Source organism: Oryctolagus cuniculus, chromosome 4 (assembly GCF_051225735.1).
Source record: "Oryctolagus cuniculus isolate XC-2025 breed Fujian yellow rabbit chromosome 4, ASM5122573v1, whole genome shotgun sequence".
NCBI classification, from domain to species: domain Eukaryota; kingdom Metazoa; phylum Chordata; class Mammalia; order Lagomorpha; family Leporidae; genus Oryctolagus; species Oryctolagus cuniculus.
The window spans coordinates 139088404-139104729 of NC_142870.1; the positions used below are offsets into that span (position 1 = coordinate 139088404).

The 16326-nt window shown below is 45.5% G+C and overlaps 1 protein-coding gene across 2 annotated transcripts in view; it reads left to right on the plus strand.

The window, feature by feature from the left end:
- The window catches only part of PCOLCE2 (procollagen C-endopeptidase enhancer 2), an 87077-nt gene that overhangs the window by 62464 nt on the left and 8287 nt on the right, over positions 1-16326 (plus strand). For both annotated transcript variants that reach the window (XM_089331095.1, XM_002716591.6), the window contains exons 4-6: positions 2503-2627; positions 5850-5986; positions 12767-12927. In XM_089331095.1, the coding sequence (XP_089187221.1) occupies positions 2503-2627; positions 5850-5986; positions 12767-12927 (423 nt within the window). The remainder of the gene's footprint in view (positions 1-2502; positions 2628-5849; positions 5987-12766; positions 12928-16326) is intronic.

Here is a 16326-nt window from a genome sequence, read left to right on the forward strand (position 1 = left end):
AAGACCAAAATAGGTTGAAAATAAAGGGACAGAAAACATGTACTATGCAAACTTCATTAAAAAAAAAAAAAAACTAGTGTTGACAAAAATACATTGTTAGAAATACAGATAGACAACCTGTGAGAGAAATATCTAATAACTAGAACATATATAATAAAGGACTTATATTCAGGATAGTCAAGGAACTCATAGAACTCTGATAAAAAGATAAAGATCCCACTGAATATAAGTGGACAAAACACTTGAACAGATGCTTCACGAAGGAAGATATGAATGGGCAATAAATTCAGGAAAAACTGGTATCATAATTATCAGGAAATGAAAAACATTTTTTTAAGATTTATTTTAGGGGCTTGTGCTGTGGCATAGTGGGTTAAACTGCCACCTGCAATGCTGGTATTCCATATAGGTGCTGGTTCGAGTCCTGGCTGCTCCACTTCTGATCAGCTCCCTGCTAATGTGCCTGGAAAAGTAGTGGAAGATGACTCAAGTGCTTGGGCCCCTGCATCCATGTAGGAGACCCAGAAAAAGCTCCTGGCTTCAGCCTGGCCCATTTGGGGAGTGAACCAGTGGATGGAAGATCTCTTTGTCTTTCCCTCTCTCTTTATCTTTGTAACTCTGCCTTTCAAATAAATAAAGTAAGTCTTGAAAAATGATTCAAGCTGGCGCCGTGGCTCAATAGGCTAATCCTCCGCCTTGTGGTGCCGGCACACCGGGTTCTAGTCCCGGTCGGGGTGCCGGATTCTGTCCCGGTTGCCCCTGTTCCAGTCCAGCTCTCTGCTGTGGCCTGGGAGTACAGTGGAGGATGGCCCAAGTGCTTGGGCCCTGCACCCCATGGGAGACCAGGAGAAGCACCTGGCTCCTGGCTTTGGATCAGCGCGGTGTGCCGGCCGCAGCAGCCATTGGAGGGTAAACCAACAGAAAAAGGAAGACCTTTCTCTCTCTCTCTCTCTCACTGTCCACTCTGCCTGTCAAAAAAAAATTACAGACTGAAGAGCTGGTGCTGTGGCATAGTGGGTAAAGCCACCGTCTGCACTGCCAGCATCCTATATGGGCACTGGTTTGAGTCCCTGCTGCCCCACTTCTGATCTAGCTCTCTGCCATGGCCTGGGAAAGCAGTAGAGGATGACCCAAGTCCTTGGGTCCTTGGGTCCCTGCACCCGTGTGGGAGACCTGGAAGAAGATCCAGGCTCCTGGCTTCAGATCGGCTGTTGCAGCCATTTGGAGAGTGAACCAGCGGCTGGAAAAGACCTCCACTCTCCTCCCCGCCTCTGCCTCTGCCTCTCTGTAACTCTCTGCCTTTCAAATAAATAAATAAACTTTAAAAATTAAATAGTACCAAAACTGCTTTAAAAAAAAAAAAAAAGTTAGATCTTCCACGTGCTGTTTCACTCCCCAGATGGCTGCAACAGATGGGGCTGGGCCAGGCTGAAGCCAGGAGCTTCTACCAGGTCTCTCGTGTAGGTGCAGGGGCCCAAGGACTTGGGCCATCTTCCATTGCTTTCCCAGGATTTAGCAGGGAGCTGGATCAGAAGTGGAGCAGCTGGGACTGGAACCGGCCCCCATATATGGGATGCTGGCATTGCAGGTGGCGGCTTTAACCGCTATGCCACAGCGCCGGCCCCTGTTCGTGGATATTTAATAACTTCCAGTGCCTTGAGGATTCCTAAAAACTGTATGACTTACTGAGCCTACAAGCTGTTCAAGTGAGTACATGCTCAGAGGGTTTTGTCTTCACTTGTCCAAGAAAAAGAGAAAAGAAGACATGACTCTGACTCTACGCTTTCCCTCTCTCGGGCTAATAGAACATTTGTGGGGTTGTGTGTGCAGCAGATTGTGTATGTATAGCCCTTTTGTTTTAAAGAAAAAGCGTAAGACCTGCCTTTGTCTTTACCTACTAAAGGAGGGGACTTCAGAAAGTTTTTGTGGGAAAATGAAGCTAAAAGGTTAGGGACGGGAGTTTTAACCCAGTGGTTAAGACAGCTGCGTCCACGTTGGAGCGCTTGGGTTGGGCACCCTGCTCCAGCTCTTGACTCCAGCTTCCTGTTGATGCAGCCACGATGGCTCAAGAAGTTGCATTCCGGCACCCACGTGGGAGACTGAGTCTCCTCTCCCATCTGCCGGGTCCAGTGCTGCCTTAGCCACTGCAGGCATCTGGGGAGTGAGCTAGTGGAGGAGTTTGCTCTCTGTCTCTATGTCTGTCTCTGTCTCACAGGTAAATAATTTTTTAAAAGGTTGTTTATTTTGGTACAGCGTTTTTTTTAATCCATGCAGTTTTTTCATAATACACATTTTTATAAGACTCCCTCATACCTGCATGGATGTAAAATTTTTTGCACCAAAATAAACTTACCTTTTAACTGCATTTTTCTTGGACTTTTCAAATTCCCCTCTTGGTATCACCTAACATGCCACATTCCTAATCTTCCCGTGCTTGTACCGTTGTAATCAATATCAGGATGTAAACTTGGGGCACTTCTTTTCTGTATTTCATAACTTCAGGAGATCAGTATTGTGGAGGACGCCTTGAAAGACCTTCTGGCTCTTTTAAAACCCCCAACTGGCCCGACCGGGATTACCCTGCAGGAGTCACTTGTGTGTGGCACATCATAGCCCCGAAGAATCAGGTGAGGCTCCCTGCAAACGTGAAGAAAGCTTGCCCGCCGCGCGTGGGAGGGGCCCACTTCTCTCTCTCTCCCCCATCCAAGCCTCTGGTTGTGGGTTGTGGGGCTTCCATGAGAGCGGAGTACACAGGTCTTTGTCCGTGAGACCAAGCTTGAAGTCGCCCTTTCACTATTTGACTTGCAAGTCCATGGATTTAATTTCCTATTATACAATTAGGATTTGCAAAACAGCTTTTAAAACACAGGTGGTAAGCAAATCTCACATAAGGGTGTTTAACCCTGTGGCAGATATTATGAGGCTGATGTTAGCAGTGACTAACTTGGTGGGGATCAGAATCCCCAAGTGCATGTGTGTTGCGGGTCACCTGTCACACACGTGGCAAACCCATCACGTCCTGACAGCAGTCACCCCGGTCACCAAATCAAGAATCTGGAAGCTTCGCTTCTGTGAGACCAGCGAGAGCAGACCACAGCATCACTGCAGAGCAGACGTCTGCTTGAGGGTGTTTTCGGTTGTGTAATAGAAAATTGGTGCAGATTCCCCACAAGATGCTTAAACTAGAGAGAGATGGATTTTCCAGTAGCTTGGCTTGTAGGAATTTTTGCTGTTTCTGGAAACCACCTTCAGAACTTAATTGCAGATAGAACTTGGCATAGGAATAGATGAAACTCTGTGACTTAAAAATAACTGTAAAAATTATAAATGCTACAATCTAGACCAAAACCCAACACTAGAAGGTAAATGTTACATAAAAAAAAAGCTTTCCTAGATTGTTTTTCATAGAGCTTGTACAATGCTATTTGACATATATACTTATAACACAAAAAATTGAGGCCAATATACCATACAGGTAGTGATTTGAACCACATATGTGTGCACACACACATGCTTTGATCATAATCCCAAAACTTTTATTTTTTAAGAAGAAGTCATTCATGTAAGAATGTAAGATTCTATAAATCTGTTGAATATTTTGTAGTTTAAATTCTATTTCTGAAATGCTTAAGCCATTATATAGTTCTTGAAATTGTATTGATTGTTTTCCTCTCCATGACATTTGTATTTGACCAATAATTTCCACTTAATTATTCTTTGAGATTACAATTTAGCATCTCTTTCCACCATTCTCCGCTTTGGTTCCTGAAATTTTAAGTCTGACTTTAGTTTCCTAATGTGTTTTGGGCTTCAGCCAATTGAGTTTTCAATCATTGTTCCAGTGTTTGAAATCACTGGTAGCTCTGTCCAAAGAAAAATATAATAGGAAAATAATATTATGCAAGTCTGTGGGAAGTTTCTACTTTCAAGAAATTGCCTCCACTTTTAATCATGGCTTTCTCCTTTATTTTCTTATTCATTGTTTTTTAGAAAAATCTTCTCTCCAAAGGTTTTTACATGACTGATTTCTTAGTACAGAAAATTCAGCCAGTTTTTTAATAAACTGGAAAATATTAGTTACTAGTGAGAAGTCAGTGGACTCAAAGAGGAAGTAATTTAAATTTACAACATGAATAAGCTATTAGTCACCCATCACTGGCACTGACTGTTTAGAGGTAGGTGAATATGTAGATGTGTGGCAATTATGCTTAACACCAAAATATACCTTTATGTCCATCTGCCATTGCCATTCTCTCTCAGATGGCTGTGTCTGAGTCGTCTTTAGCTAATGCAAATTAATGCTCACTGTCAAATGGAAATCACTGTCCATTAGCTTCCCTGAGGTTACTGAGGGCTCCTGCCCACCTGCTACCCAGCAAGAGTGTGTTCTCCTGCTTCTGGATGCCATGAGTAGTAATGAACTCGGGAGATAGTCTTTGATTCACATACTGGAGATGCTGATTGAAGAAATGCTCAGTTGCATATGAAATCAGAATTTCCTATTCACTTGAATAATTTAGGACACTCTCATTCAAAGTCAGAATTAGGGATTCTAACTCAGATTTTGTCTGTCAGTACAGCGAAGCAGTCTTTCCAGAACTCAGCCACATCCCGGGTAGCCTGTGTCTAGTCTCAGCACATCCCAGGTAGCCTGTGTCTAGTCTCAGCACATCCCAGGTAGCCTGTGTCTAGTCTCAGCACATCCCAGGTAGCCTGTGTCTAGTCTCAGCACATCCCAGGTAGCCTGTGTCTAGTCTCAGCACATCCCAGGTAGCCTGTGTCTAGTCTCAGCACATCCCAGGTAGCCTGTGTCTAGTCTCAGCACATCCCAGGTAGCCTGTGTCTAGTCTCAGCACATCCCGGGTAGCCTGTGTCTAGTCTCAGCACATCCCGGGTAGCCTGTGTCTAGTCTCAGCACATCCCGGGTAGCCTGTGTCTAGTCTCAGCACATCCCGGGTAGCCTGTGTCTAGTCTCAGCACATTTCATACATACTTCAGGAACTCACTGCCGTCAGTTCCCGCTTCCCTGAGTTGCTGGTCCTGAAAAGTCACTCCTTTCTGGGATGATAGCAATGTCAGTTTCCTTCCCTCAAAAGAGGAACAGCTCTACCCACTCATCTTACCCCAGGCATACACCATACCCTGACGTGCACTAATACAGGGACATCTTGGATAATACTTTTTACAAGCATTTCTATTAGTTTTGTTACAGAGCATAATGAAATCAATAGATGGCTCCCAGCGCACACTTGGTTATCCAGTTAGTCATCTCCCCCTTCCCAGATTTATTGAGGTATAGTTGGCAAATAAAAATGATGTACAATGTGCTTTTTTGATGTACCCAACATTACATTTGTAAAAATATGATCACAGTCAAGCCAATTACCATATTCATCATCTCCCACAGTTACCCTTCTGTGTGTGTAGAGGTGTGTGTGGCAATGGCATATAAGATCTACTCCTAGCAGTTTGCGAGTATATAGTACGTTATTATTAACTATAGTTAGCCAGTGGTACAACAGATCTCCAGAACCAGTTAGTCATAATATATAGAGTTCATTAGTGTCCACGTACTCTTCTAACAGGAAGTGAACAGAGCTCCTACATTTAAGACCATAACCAGGGTGGATCTGGGTTTGAAACTATCTTAGGAATGTTAGAAAATGAGAGCAAAAGAATACCACAATGTTTTTAACTATGAATTATGGAACAAAAAATCATTTAAACAGGGTGAATGCATTTTTTTGCAAAAGAAAATATGTCCTATGTGTCTGGGGAGAGGGAGAATTCCATTTGTAGTTGGTCAACAGTGCTGTTTTGACACTTCTGATGTTGTGCTCTCTCCGAAGCTTATAGAATTAAAGTTTGAAAAGTTCGACGTAGAGCGAGATAACTACTGCCGATACGATTACGTGGCTGTGTTCAACGGCGGGGAAGTCAACGATGCCCAGAGAATCGGAAAGTACTGTGGCGATAGTCCCCCAGCGTAAGTAGCGCCTACTTGTGTACTTCATATCCTGCTTGGTTTTTTGTTTTTTTGTTTTTAGTTTTAGTTTTATTTGAGAGGCAGAGAGCGAGCAAGAATGAGCAACCCTGACTGAGAAAGGTTCACTCCTCAAAGGCCTTGAATGGCTGGGCCTGAGCTGGGTCATAGTCACAAGCCAGGAGGCCCACAGAAAGTAATGCCAGTGTGATTGAGTTAACTCCCTAAGGGCCAGTTTAAAGAAAATTGATTGTTTTTGCCTTCGATTTTGGTGAAAGAAAAAAGATTTTTCTGATGAGAATTCCTCATCAAAAAATAAGCCCACACACCGATTTGAGGATGGAATTCATGCTACGTAACTGTCCCAAAAAACAAGTCAACAACTGAAAAGTTTCCAGGTTGATAGCGCCCCCAGAGGCTGACAAATCAAAATGTGAATTTTCTCTGGAAGAATGCATTGTTTTAAAAAGATGTGTTTGTTTACTTGAGAGGCAGAGCAACAGAGAAAGGTGGACAGAGAGGTCTTCCACCTGCTGGTTCACTCCTCAGATGGCCCACACCTGTCAGCTCTGGGCCAGGCTGAAACCAGGAGCCAGGAGCTCCATCTTGGTTTCCCACATGATCTACTGCCTTCCTAGGCACGTTAGTGGGGAGCTGGATTGGAAGTGAAGGAGCCAGGACTCAAACCAGTGTTCAGGTACAGGGTGCTGGCATTGCAAGAGGCAGCTTATCCCACTGCGTGACAATGCCAGCCCCTGGAAGGTTGCATCCTAACTCAGGCTTTAAGGATTTTTATTGGAGCTGGCGCCATGGCGCAGTAGGTTAATCCTCTGCCTGCAGTGTTGGCATCACATATGGACACCGGTTCTAGTCCTGGCTGCATCTCTTCCAATCCAGCTCTCTGCTATGGCCTGGAAAAGCAGTAGAAGATGGCCCAAGTGCTTGGGCCCCTGCACCCACATGGGAGACCAGGGAAAAGCACCTGGCTTCTGGTTTCAGATTGGCATAGCTCTGGCTGTTGTGGCCATTTGGGGAGTGAACTAATGGAAGGAAGACCTTTCTGTCTCTCCCTCTCACTGTCTGTAACTCTACTTCTCACATAAATAAATCTATTTTTTTTAAAAAAAAAAAGAATTTCTATCAGGAAAGTTTCAGGGAATACAAAACACAAAGGAAAAGCCAACGTAAAAATGAGTCGCAAATAAACAGTATAATCAAGCCCACAGAGGTTATATATGTATTAAAATTATAAGACAATATAAAGTAAGTGTGGTTAAAGAAATTTGTTCAAAATATATTGGGCCTACAAAGTGAAGGCCACTGGAAGTATGACTAAGAAACAAGAGACTTTCAAGAATGACCAAACAGACTTAACAAGGAACCAAAAAGAATTTCCAGAACTGAGATGTAATCATTGAAACAAGAAGCAATGCATGTGTTAAACTGCTGATAAAACATAGTTGCAGCAAGAGTTAGGGAATTGGGAAATGAATGTGAACTAATTACTTGAATATAGCACAAGGAGACAAAATATAACGAGACTGAGGCACAGAGACTAGAGTGAAAGGAATTAAGGCACATTTAATCAGAATTTTTTTTTTCTGTAAGTAAAGAGGCAATGTATGAAATCTGTTTGAAGAAGTAATTTTTTTTATTTGACAGGTAGAGTTATAGACAGAGACAGAGAGAAAGGTCTTCCCTCCGCTGGCTCACTCCCCTAATGGCCGCTATGGCCACCGCTCAGCACCAATCCGAAGCCAGGAGCCAGGTGCTTCCTCCTGGTCTCCCATGCAGGTGCAGGGACCCAAGCGCTTGGGCCATCCTCCACTGCCTTCCCCGGCCACAGCAGAGAGCTGGACTATAAGAGGAACAACCGGGATTAGTACCCGGCGCCCCAACCGGGACTAGAACCCAGGGTGCCGGCACCACAGGCGGAGGACTAGCCAAGTAAGCCACGGCGCTGGCCTGAAGAAGTAATTTAAAACCTGAGACTTTCCACCCCAGTGCTGTGGCATAGAGGGTAAAGCCGTCACCTGGAGTACTGGCTGCTCCACTTCTGATCCAGCTCTCTGCTGTGGTCTAGGAAAGATGGCCCAAGTCCTTGGGCCTCTGCACTCGTGTGGGAGACCTGGAGGAAGCACCTGGCTTTGGATCAGACCAACTCCAGCCATTGAGTTCATTTGGAGAGTGACCCAACAAATAGAAGGCACCTCATTTTCTCTCTGTCTCCACCTCTCTATAACTCTTTCAAATAAATAAATCTTAAAAAAAATTTTTTCCAGTATAGATGAAAGATATCAATTATGAAATTTAAGAAAATAAATCTTAAGCAACACAGGTAAGATACCTATTCCTGCATGTATTACAGTAAAACCACAAAATAACAGAGAAGGTGTTAAAAACGGATTATCACAAATAGCCCGACAGCGGGTTTCTCCATAGCAACAGTGTAAGTTAGATCATAGATCTGTGTATCCATGCACAATTTCTCACGGTAAACTTTTTCCATAAACTTGAAAGCCATCTGTATGCATGATTTCAGATTTTTTGGCACCCAAATAAATTTATTTTTTAATTCCATTATCGTTGGATATCTAGATGCACTTAGAATCAATGCAAGTGGACCAAATCATTAATGAAAGATAGAAAAGTGTTAAATTTGATTTAAAAAAGCAAAATCCAAGTATATGCTATTCAGAAGACATATCCCTCCAAAATAACAGCATAAAGGAATTTGAAAATAAAAGAATAAATTATTTAGAACAATTTTTAATGGCAGGAAAACTAGCACAGATTTATTAATATCAGTAAATAATAGATTTTAAGCAGAAAGCACAACTAGAAGTAGTTACTGTATGATCGAAGACATAGATTTCAGAATATATCAATAAATCATGGAAATTAATAGGAAAATATAACAACCCAATGGAAAAAAATTGGTAAAAGACATGAAAAGGCATTCCCAAGAAGAGAGCTGCACAGTTAACAAATCTTAGAAAGAGTGTAAATTGGTGTAGCCATATTCGCAATCAATTTGGCATTCTCTAATGAAGTTTCAAATGAGCATCTGTCCTATGACTGAAAAAAAAGTATGTGTCCTGCCCTCCTGGTGCACCCAGCACTAGACACCTCTTGCCTGAAATGTTCTCAGCAGTATTGTTGCCATGGAGGAGGGCAGGAAGCAGCCCAGTGTCTGTCAGCAAGAGAGTAGTTGTCATGGTGCACACCGTATAGCAGTGAAAACAGTGGATGAGCCTCACCATGACAGTGTTGAGGGTGAAAAAAAGTCACAAAGTGTGCCTTGTGCCATTTCATTTTTACAGAGTTTATACATATGTGAAGGTATGCAGATGTGTTGTTTGGTGATGCATATACGTGTTCTCAGCCTGTAGGAAACAGCAAGGTAGCGATAAGTACACAATTCAGAGTAGTTATTGCCTTTTTGAGGTGGGGGCTGGGAAGGCAATGGAGGCGGCGGCTGCGTGTCATTTTTGAGCACTTTGACTATCAGAGTAGCTGAACTGCCAGCCCCCCAGCTGATGCTTCTGTCCCGAGGAATGGTTTTCCATGGTCAGAATACTCCTGCAGTAGGGCAGTTGAGAGAGCGAGAAAATCTGCTAGGAGAGTGTTTCCCCTGTTAAAGTAAGAGTGCTCAGGTAGGTATCTGTCCATCAAGTCTCCACTTGGAACACCTGCCTCCCATATCAAAGGGCCTGGGTTCGAGTCCTGCCTCTGACCTCCAATCCAGTTTCCAGTTCATGTGTACCCTGGGAGGCAGCAGGTGATGGCTGAAGTATTTTGGGTCCCTGCCAATAGCGTCAGAGACTCAGATTGAGTTCCCAGCTCTTGGCTTTGGTGTGGCCCAGCCCCAGCTATCATGGGCATTTGGGGAGTGAACCAGCAGAAGGAAATCTTTCTCTTTCAACAGCTTTCAGATAAGTAAGCTGCAGAAAACGTGTAGGATGAGCACTGGGGATAGGTGGACATCACCTATCTTACTGGCTTGGTTTGGTGTATTATTTATACCGTGGAATTTCATCCAAAAACATTTGTTATACCCAAGCTATGTGCTGGGCAATATGTTAGGTACCCGTTTTACAGAGATAAAGCAGAATGCAAAGATAAAGAGTGGGAGGGAACAAAACATGGCAGGTAATTGGCAGAGGAAAGCCCTGGTGGGTTTTCAGGAGTCCTGCCCAGCCTGGACAGGTGATGAGAGGAAGCTTGTTAGAGGAGATTGTGCCTCTTGAAGCTGAGGCCACAGGCAGAGTTGGGGTGAGTCAGAGGCAGGTGGGAGGACAGACTCATTCCAAGAGAGAATTTTATTCACAACGATACTTGGGGGAAATAAATGCTATTTCTGGAACTTTAACCTTGAGAGAGATGCGGCAGGAGGGTTAAGTTAGTTTCCAGATCCCTCAGAGCTGGGAGCCTTCCACATGCATTCAAGCAGGCAATGGCCTGACCATTGGTCCATTGGTTCTAGAACCTTCCTGCTTGACAAGGTGAACAGGGGGGCAAGTGAGGAGGCTGTTGCAATGGCCCAGGTAAAGCCTAGGCAGCAGAGAGGGTGGTAGGGATGAAGAGGAGGATGTGGATCAAGTAATACTTAGGAGGCAAAATTTGCAGGACCTGATGTTTGCCTGTGATGATTGAAAGGGCGACTTGGAATGGCAAACCAGGGCCAGCTAACACAGCCGACTGCGTCACATAAGATAGCATCTCCGTCCCTTCCTGGGACCTGCCATGCAGAGAGGAGCTGAGTGAGATTTGCTGTTGGCTGCCTGTTTGTTTGGAGCAGTGATTTGCAGGTACAACACCTGGCTCTCAGTATTCTTTCATTGTACCATGGTTCTGTTGCATTTATACAAAGCCCAGTAGCAGCATAACAGAAATACATCTTTATTAGGAAAATACTCTTCCTTGAGAAAATTCAGTTTCCTCTGCTCGGCGGTGAATGATCCCAGTAATTATCCCATCGCGCACAAGTCTTGCCTGGCATGGTCTCCAGATTTCCTTTGCTTCTTACAAAAACTGCTTACTGCAGTTATATCGCTTATGCAAGATTAGCATATTTTATTTGTAATCACAGGTGAGAATTATGTTTAGTACACTCTTCATTTATTTAATGGAATGTAGTTTTTAAACACAAGACCATTGCTGTGAAGAGCTTGACTCTAGAAGGCATGAGTCACTTTTGTGACTGGAACTCTGTGTGGGTCACCAGGCTCACTTCAGCTTTGTCCCATGCCCTGGCTTGCAGTTTTTCTCCTCGGTCGGGTACGTACAGATCCATGCTCCCTCGAGTATGTACAGATCCGTGCTCCCTTGAGTACATACAGATTCGTGTTCCCTCGAGTATGTACAGATCCGTGCTCCCTTGAGTACATACAGATCCGTGCTCCCTCGAGTACATACAGATCCGTGCTCCCTGCCACAGAGCTCCACTGACAGCTGATCAGAGGGGACAAAAGTGAGTCATCTCATTTCTTCCCCATGATGCCTAAGAAGCAAGTTAGTTACAAAGATGCCTCAAAAAAAGTTTAGCTAATTTACTGATTACTTCTATTAAACTACTTGTTAATTGTCTCAATTAGTTTTTAATTATAACTAGCAAACTTATTTCTACCATAGTTTACTAATGGAAAAACATGAATGAAATCACCATCATGTAGAGCATAACTAGCCCCCAAGACCAAAGAGAGCTTTTGAACCTCAGTTGTCATCTCGGCTACCTCTTCAGTACCAGCTCACCAGCAAGCCCCAGATTAGAGTTCTTCGTCAGTGGTCATGTGTGACCAGCAGAACAGAAATCACTTTCTCTTTTTCCTTCCCAACATTTTGCTAATGGGGAGTATAAGCAGAAATGCTTCCACTGCAGCCATGCATTAGAACTTGCATTTAAGGTGGTGGGGGTGTTTGGTGCAGCTGCGTCCCATAGGACATGCCTGGGTTTGAGCTCCCACTTCCAGCTGCCTGCTGATGCACACCTTGGGAGGCAGTAGGTGATGGCTCAAGTGCTTGGGTCCCTGCCACCCACATGGGAGACCTGGATGGAGTTCCAGAGTTTTTGCTTTGGCCTGGCCCAGCCCTGGCTGTTGCGGGTGTTTGGGGAACAAACCAGCGGACAAGAACTCTGCCGCTCATTCCCTTCCCCACCTGCTGTGCGTGCGCCCGTGCCTGCCTGCTTGCCTGTCTCTCTTTGAAATAACTCAGTTAAAAGTTTAAAGGTGAAAGAGAAGTCCCTTGAAGCCCTGCATTGCTTGCTTACCCCTGGGTGACAGCTACTGTGGAAATCGGTACGTCACATTTGTCTGATTCTTTGTGGTCAGCATCTGCCTTCCCAGGCCTTCTGGAACCCAGAGTCTTGGTGCAGAGGAGCTGTGCAGTTTCCATCGGGCCTCCCTGAGGAGCCTGGAGGGCAGCCTCAGGGTCACTGTCGCATTGGTCCCGGTGGCTGCTGTGACCTTGTAGGGGTCTCTGGAAACTGAGCTGCACACACTGGGCAGACTACCTGCACCCTCAGTGTGCATTCGCGTTCCCTGGGCACTAGAGGCACAGTGCCTCGCCGGACCAACGCTGACTGGGCCTTAGCTCTCAGCGTTCACATTTAGCAGGTTTAAGACTTTCATCTTCTTAAGGGTTTTAGCTTTACAGTTTGAACAGATGGCAAGTCTAGTGTCAGAAATGGGCAGAGTGGAGAGCTCAGAAATTTTACATTTTCAGGAGGTATCGAACTTTATGTATTTTCTTCTTTTTAAGAAAGTCTTTTTTGTCTTTTAGGCCAATTGTGTCAGAGAGAAATGAACTTCTTATTCAGTTTTTATCAGATTTAAGCTTAACTGCAGATGGATTTATTGGACACTACAAATTCAGGCCAAAAAAACTGCCGACAACCACAGTGCCACCTGTTACCACCACAGTCCCTGTGACAGCGACAGCAGGTGAGTTTTTCTGTTTGGAAGTTTGTGTGAACACTTTAGGATGTAGGAATTCTTTGGAAGCAGAGCAAATTAAATAGGAGGGAGATACTCCTATTTAAAATACTAAATAAGTGAAGTAGGATGCTAACTTACAGAGGAATGACTCCATTAATGAAAGAAACATACAGTATATAAGAATGCTTATCAGCTAATAGTTTTTAATTATGACACTTAAAAATTACTCTGCCACTTATGATGCTGGCATTCCATATTAGAGTGCTGGTCCGAGCCCTGGCTACCCCTTCTAAGGCTAAAGCAGTGGAAGATGACCCAAGTATGTAGGCCCCTGCACCCATGTGGGGAGACCCAGATGAAGCGCTTGACTGCTGACTTCAGCATAACCCAGCCCTGGCCATTGCAGCCATCTGGGGAGTGAACCAGCGGATGGAAGACCTCTCTCTTTGTTTCTCTCTCCCTCTCTGTAACTCTTTCAAATACATTAAAAAATCTTTGGAAGAAAAAAAGAATTACTAGAAAGCCTGCTATAGGCATGGATCCTTATAAGCCTAAACCACCTTTTCTGATGCGTATGAAGCTGTGGCTTTCTTTTCATTACACAGCATTGTGGTAGTTCAAGTTAAAGTTCTAGGGCCTTGACGTTTGCCAGGTTTTACAACTGGCCGTGTTTGTACTTTTTTTACTTCTTAGCAAAATGCCATAAAAATATTCTCAAATGGAAGTAACTCGGAAGCATTCACTGTAATTCAGAAGTTGGTTGGGAAGCTGGCTTGGGGCAGGGCCTTAGAGATAGAGAGGCAGGAGGGGTCCAGGTATCTTGCTCTCTGCATCCTGTCTGCTCCATCTACTGGGATTTCAGGCCTCAGATCTAGAACTGCAGGTCCAGGGAGGAGGGGGAAAGGCGAGAAGGAAAGACCTACAGTTCAGATTTTAAATTGGCTGAAAAAGCCCCACCTAATTGCCCACATCTCATGCACACAACCTGGACAGAGCTGTTCTGAATACAGCCGGGAGCCTCCTGGTCTGGTTTTTCAGCGCACCTTACAAGTGGGCCACCTTGTGGCCGGAAGGTGTACTGCCTCATCTCAGTGCACTGGCCCAGTGACTTCTCTGGTCACACGCACGCTGCTAGTGGTTCCCCAGCTTTTATCTCCATCCTGACCTTTCTCTGAAATTACAAAGGTAGATTTTTAATTGTCTTCTAGACATTTTGCAACTGCTAAGCCTTTAAATGCAGGCACAGGGAACTCAGCTTTCTTTAATCAGTTTTCTGCTCAGGGCTGCTTCTCCACTTGTTCTCCCAAGCTCTTCTCAGCATCAGTAGCCATGCTCATAGGGTCCTTGTCCTTGTCACCTCCCGCTCTAACCCCCCCAGCACCCCTCACACACAGCAGACCACGTAGTCTTCCATTAAATTCATAGCCTACAGCTGAGCTGGCCCATGTAGCAGACGCCTATGAGCATCTAGGGATACTTGGAGCTACAATTTTATCTTTATTTAAGTCAGTTCAAGTGGAGGTGGCAAGAGATTTAAATTTAAAAGTCACCAACATACAGGTGGTTGAAACCATGATCAAGAATGAGGGGGCTGGCGCCGTGGCACACTAGGTTAATCCTCCGCCTGTGGCACCGGCATCCCATATAGGTGCCGGTTCTAGTCCTGGCTGCTCCTTTTCTGATCCAGCTCTCTGCTATGGGATAGCAGTAGGAGATGGCCCAAGTCCTTGGGCCCCTGCACCCGCGTGGGAGACCAGGAAGAGGCACCTGGCTCTTGGCTTTGAATCGGTGCAGCCCCAGCCATTGCGGCCATTTGGGGAGTGAGCCAGCGGATGGAAGACCTCTCTCTCTGTCTCTCCCTCTCACTGTCTGTAACTCTACCTCTCAAATAAATAAAAAAAATCTTTAGAAAAAAAAAAAAGATGAGATTGACTAGGGACAGACACATTAGGAGCAAATGGAGGAAAGGAGCTAGGATTAATCTCTAGGGCTTCCACTTAAAAAAATTTATTTATTTATTTGAAAGGCAGAGTGACAGACACACAGAGAATAATAATCCACCTGCTTGCTTCACTCCCCAAATGGCCATAACAGCCGGGCCCGGGCCAGGCGAAAGCCAGGAGCTAGGAACTCCATCTGGGTCTCCCTCATGTGTGCTCAAGCCATCATCCAGTGCCTTCCCAGGCGCGTTAGCGGGGAGCTGGATTGGAAATGGAGCAGCTGAGACTCAAACCAGTGTTCTGATACGGGGTGACAGCATTGCAACTCGCTGCACCACAACACTGGCCCCTAGAGGCTCCAGGTTTCTAAGGAGTAGAATATCCTGGCAGAGACTGTGAAAGGGTTGTCAGGAGGAGCACGTGCTGTGCAAGAGCGTTCTCCGACGGGAGAGCTCGGTGAGTCGGGTGCTGGGGACATGAAATAGCAGGACTAAGATGTCTGCATTTGGCCTTGTGACAAAGAGGCTACTGAGACCCTCCCGAGAGCTTGTGCAATGGCATTGTGCAGGCAGAGTGGGTTGAGGAGTCTGTGGTACGAGGCAAAGAAATTGAGGTAGAAAGTTCCAGTAACTCTTTCCTCAAATTTGTCCCTAAAGAAGGGGGGGAGGTTTTTAGCCTTGAACTTGGGAATGCAGATGGGAATGCAGATGGGAAGTGGTCAGGGCATAAAGGCAGATAGAAGGGATAAAGGTGGGCAGTCTGGCTCCCAAGGGCTCACGGGAGAAATGACCTTAGCCAGAGGGGTGACGGCCTCTCCCGGGAGAGGAGGGGAAGAGGAATGGGCCCTGTGTAGGTGACCGGGAGGTCTGCGGCTCTCTGGTTTTCTGCCGCAGCTTCTGCTCTCCCTAGAGAATTGGAGAGGCCACCTGCAGAGAGTCAAGGCAGTGGCCACACAGCGGTTAGGGGAATGAGAGCGAATGTGATGAATGGCTGTGGAAATGGGAGAGTAACTTGGTTTCCAGACTGCCTGTCGCACTGAGGAGGTCTGAGTGCAGACACAGAAACATAGATTCTCCATAGAATTCACGCAAGGTTGAATTACAGAGGGGAAAGGGAGTTTAGGTACTCTGAAGACCACATGGCCAGCGCCGTGGCTCACTAGACTAATCCTCTGCCTGCAGCGCTGGCACCCCCAGTTCTAGTCCCAGTTGGGACACTGGATTCTGTCCCGGTTGCTCCTCTTCCAGGCCAGCTCTCTGCTGTGGCCCGGGAGTGCAGTGGAGGATGGCCCAGGTGCTTGGGCCCTGCACCCCATGGGAGACCAGGAGGAAGCACCTGGCTCCTAGCTTCGGACTGGCGCTGAGCACCAGCCGTAGCGGCCATTTTGGGGGTGAACCAACAGAAGGAAGACCTTTCTCTCTGTCTCTCTCTCTCTAACTCTGCCTGTCCAAAAAAAAAAAAAAGG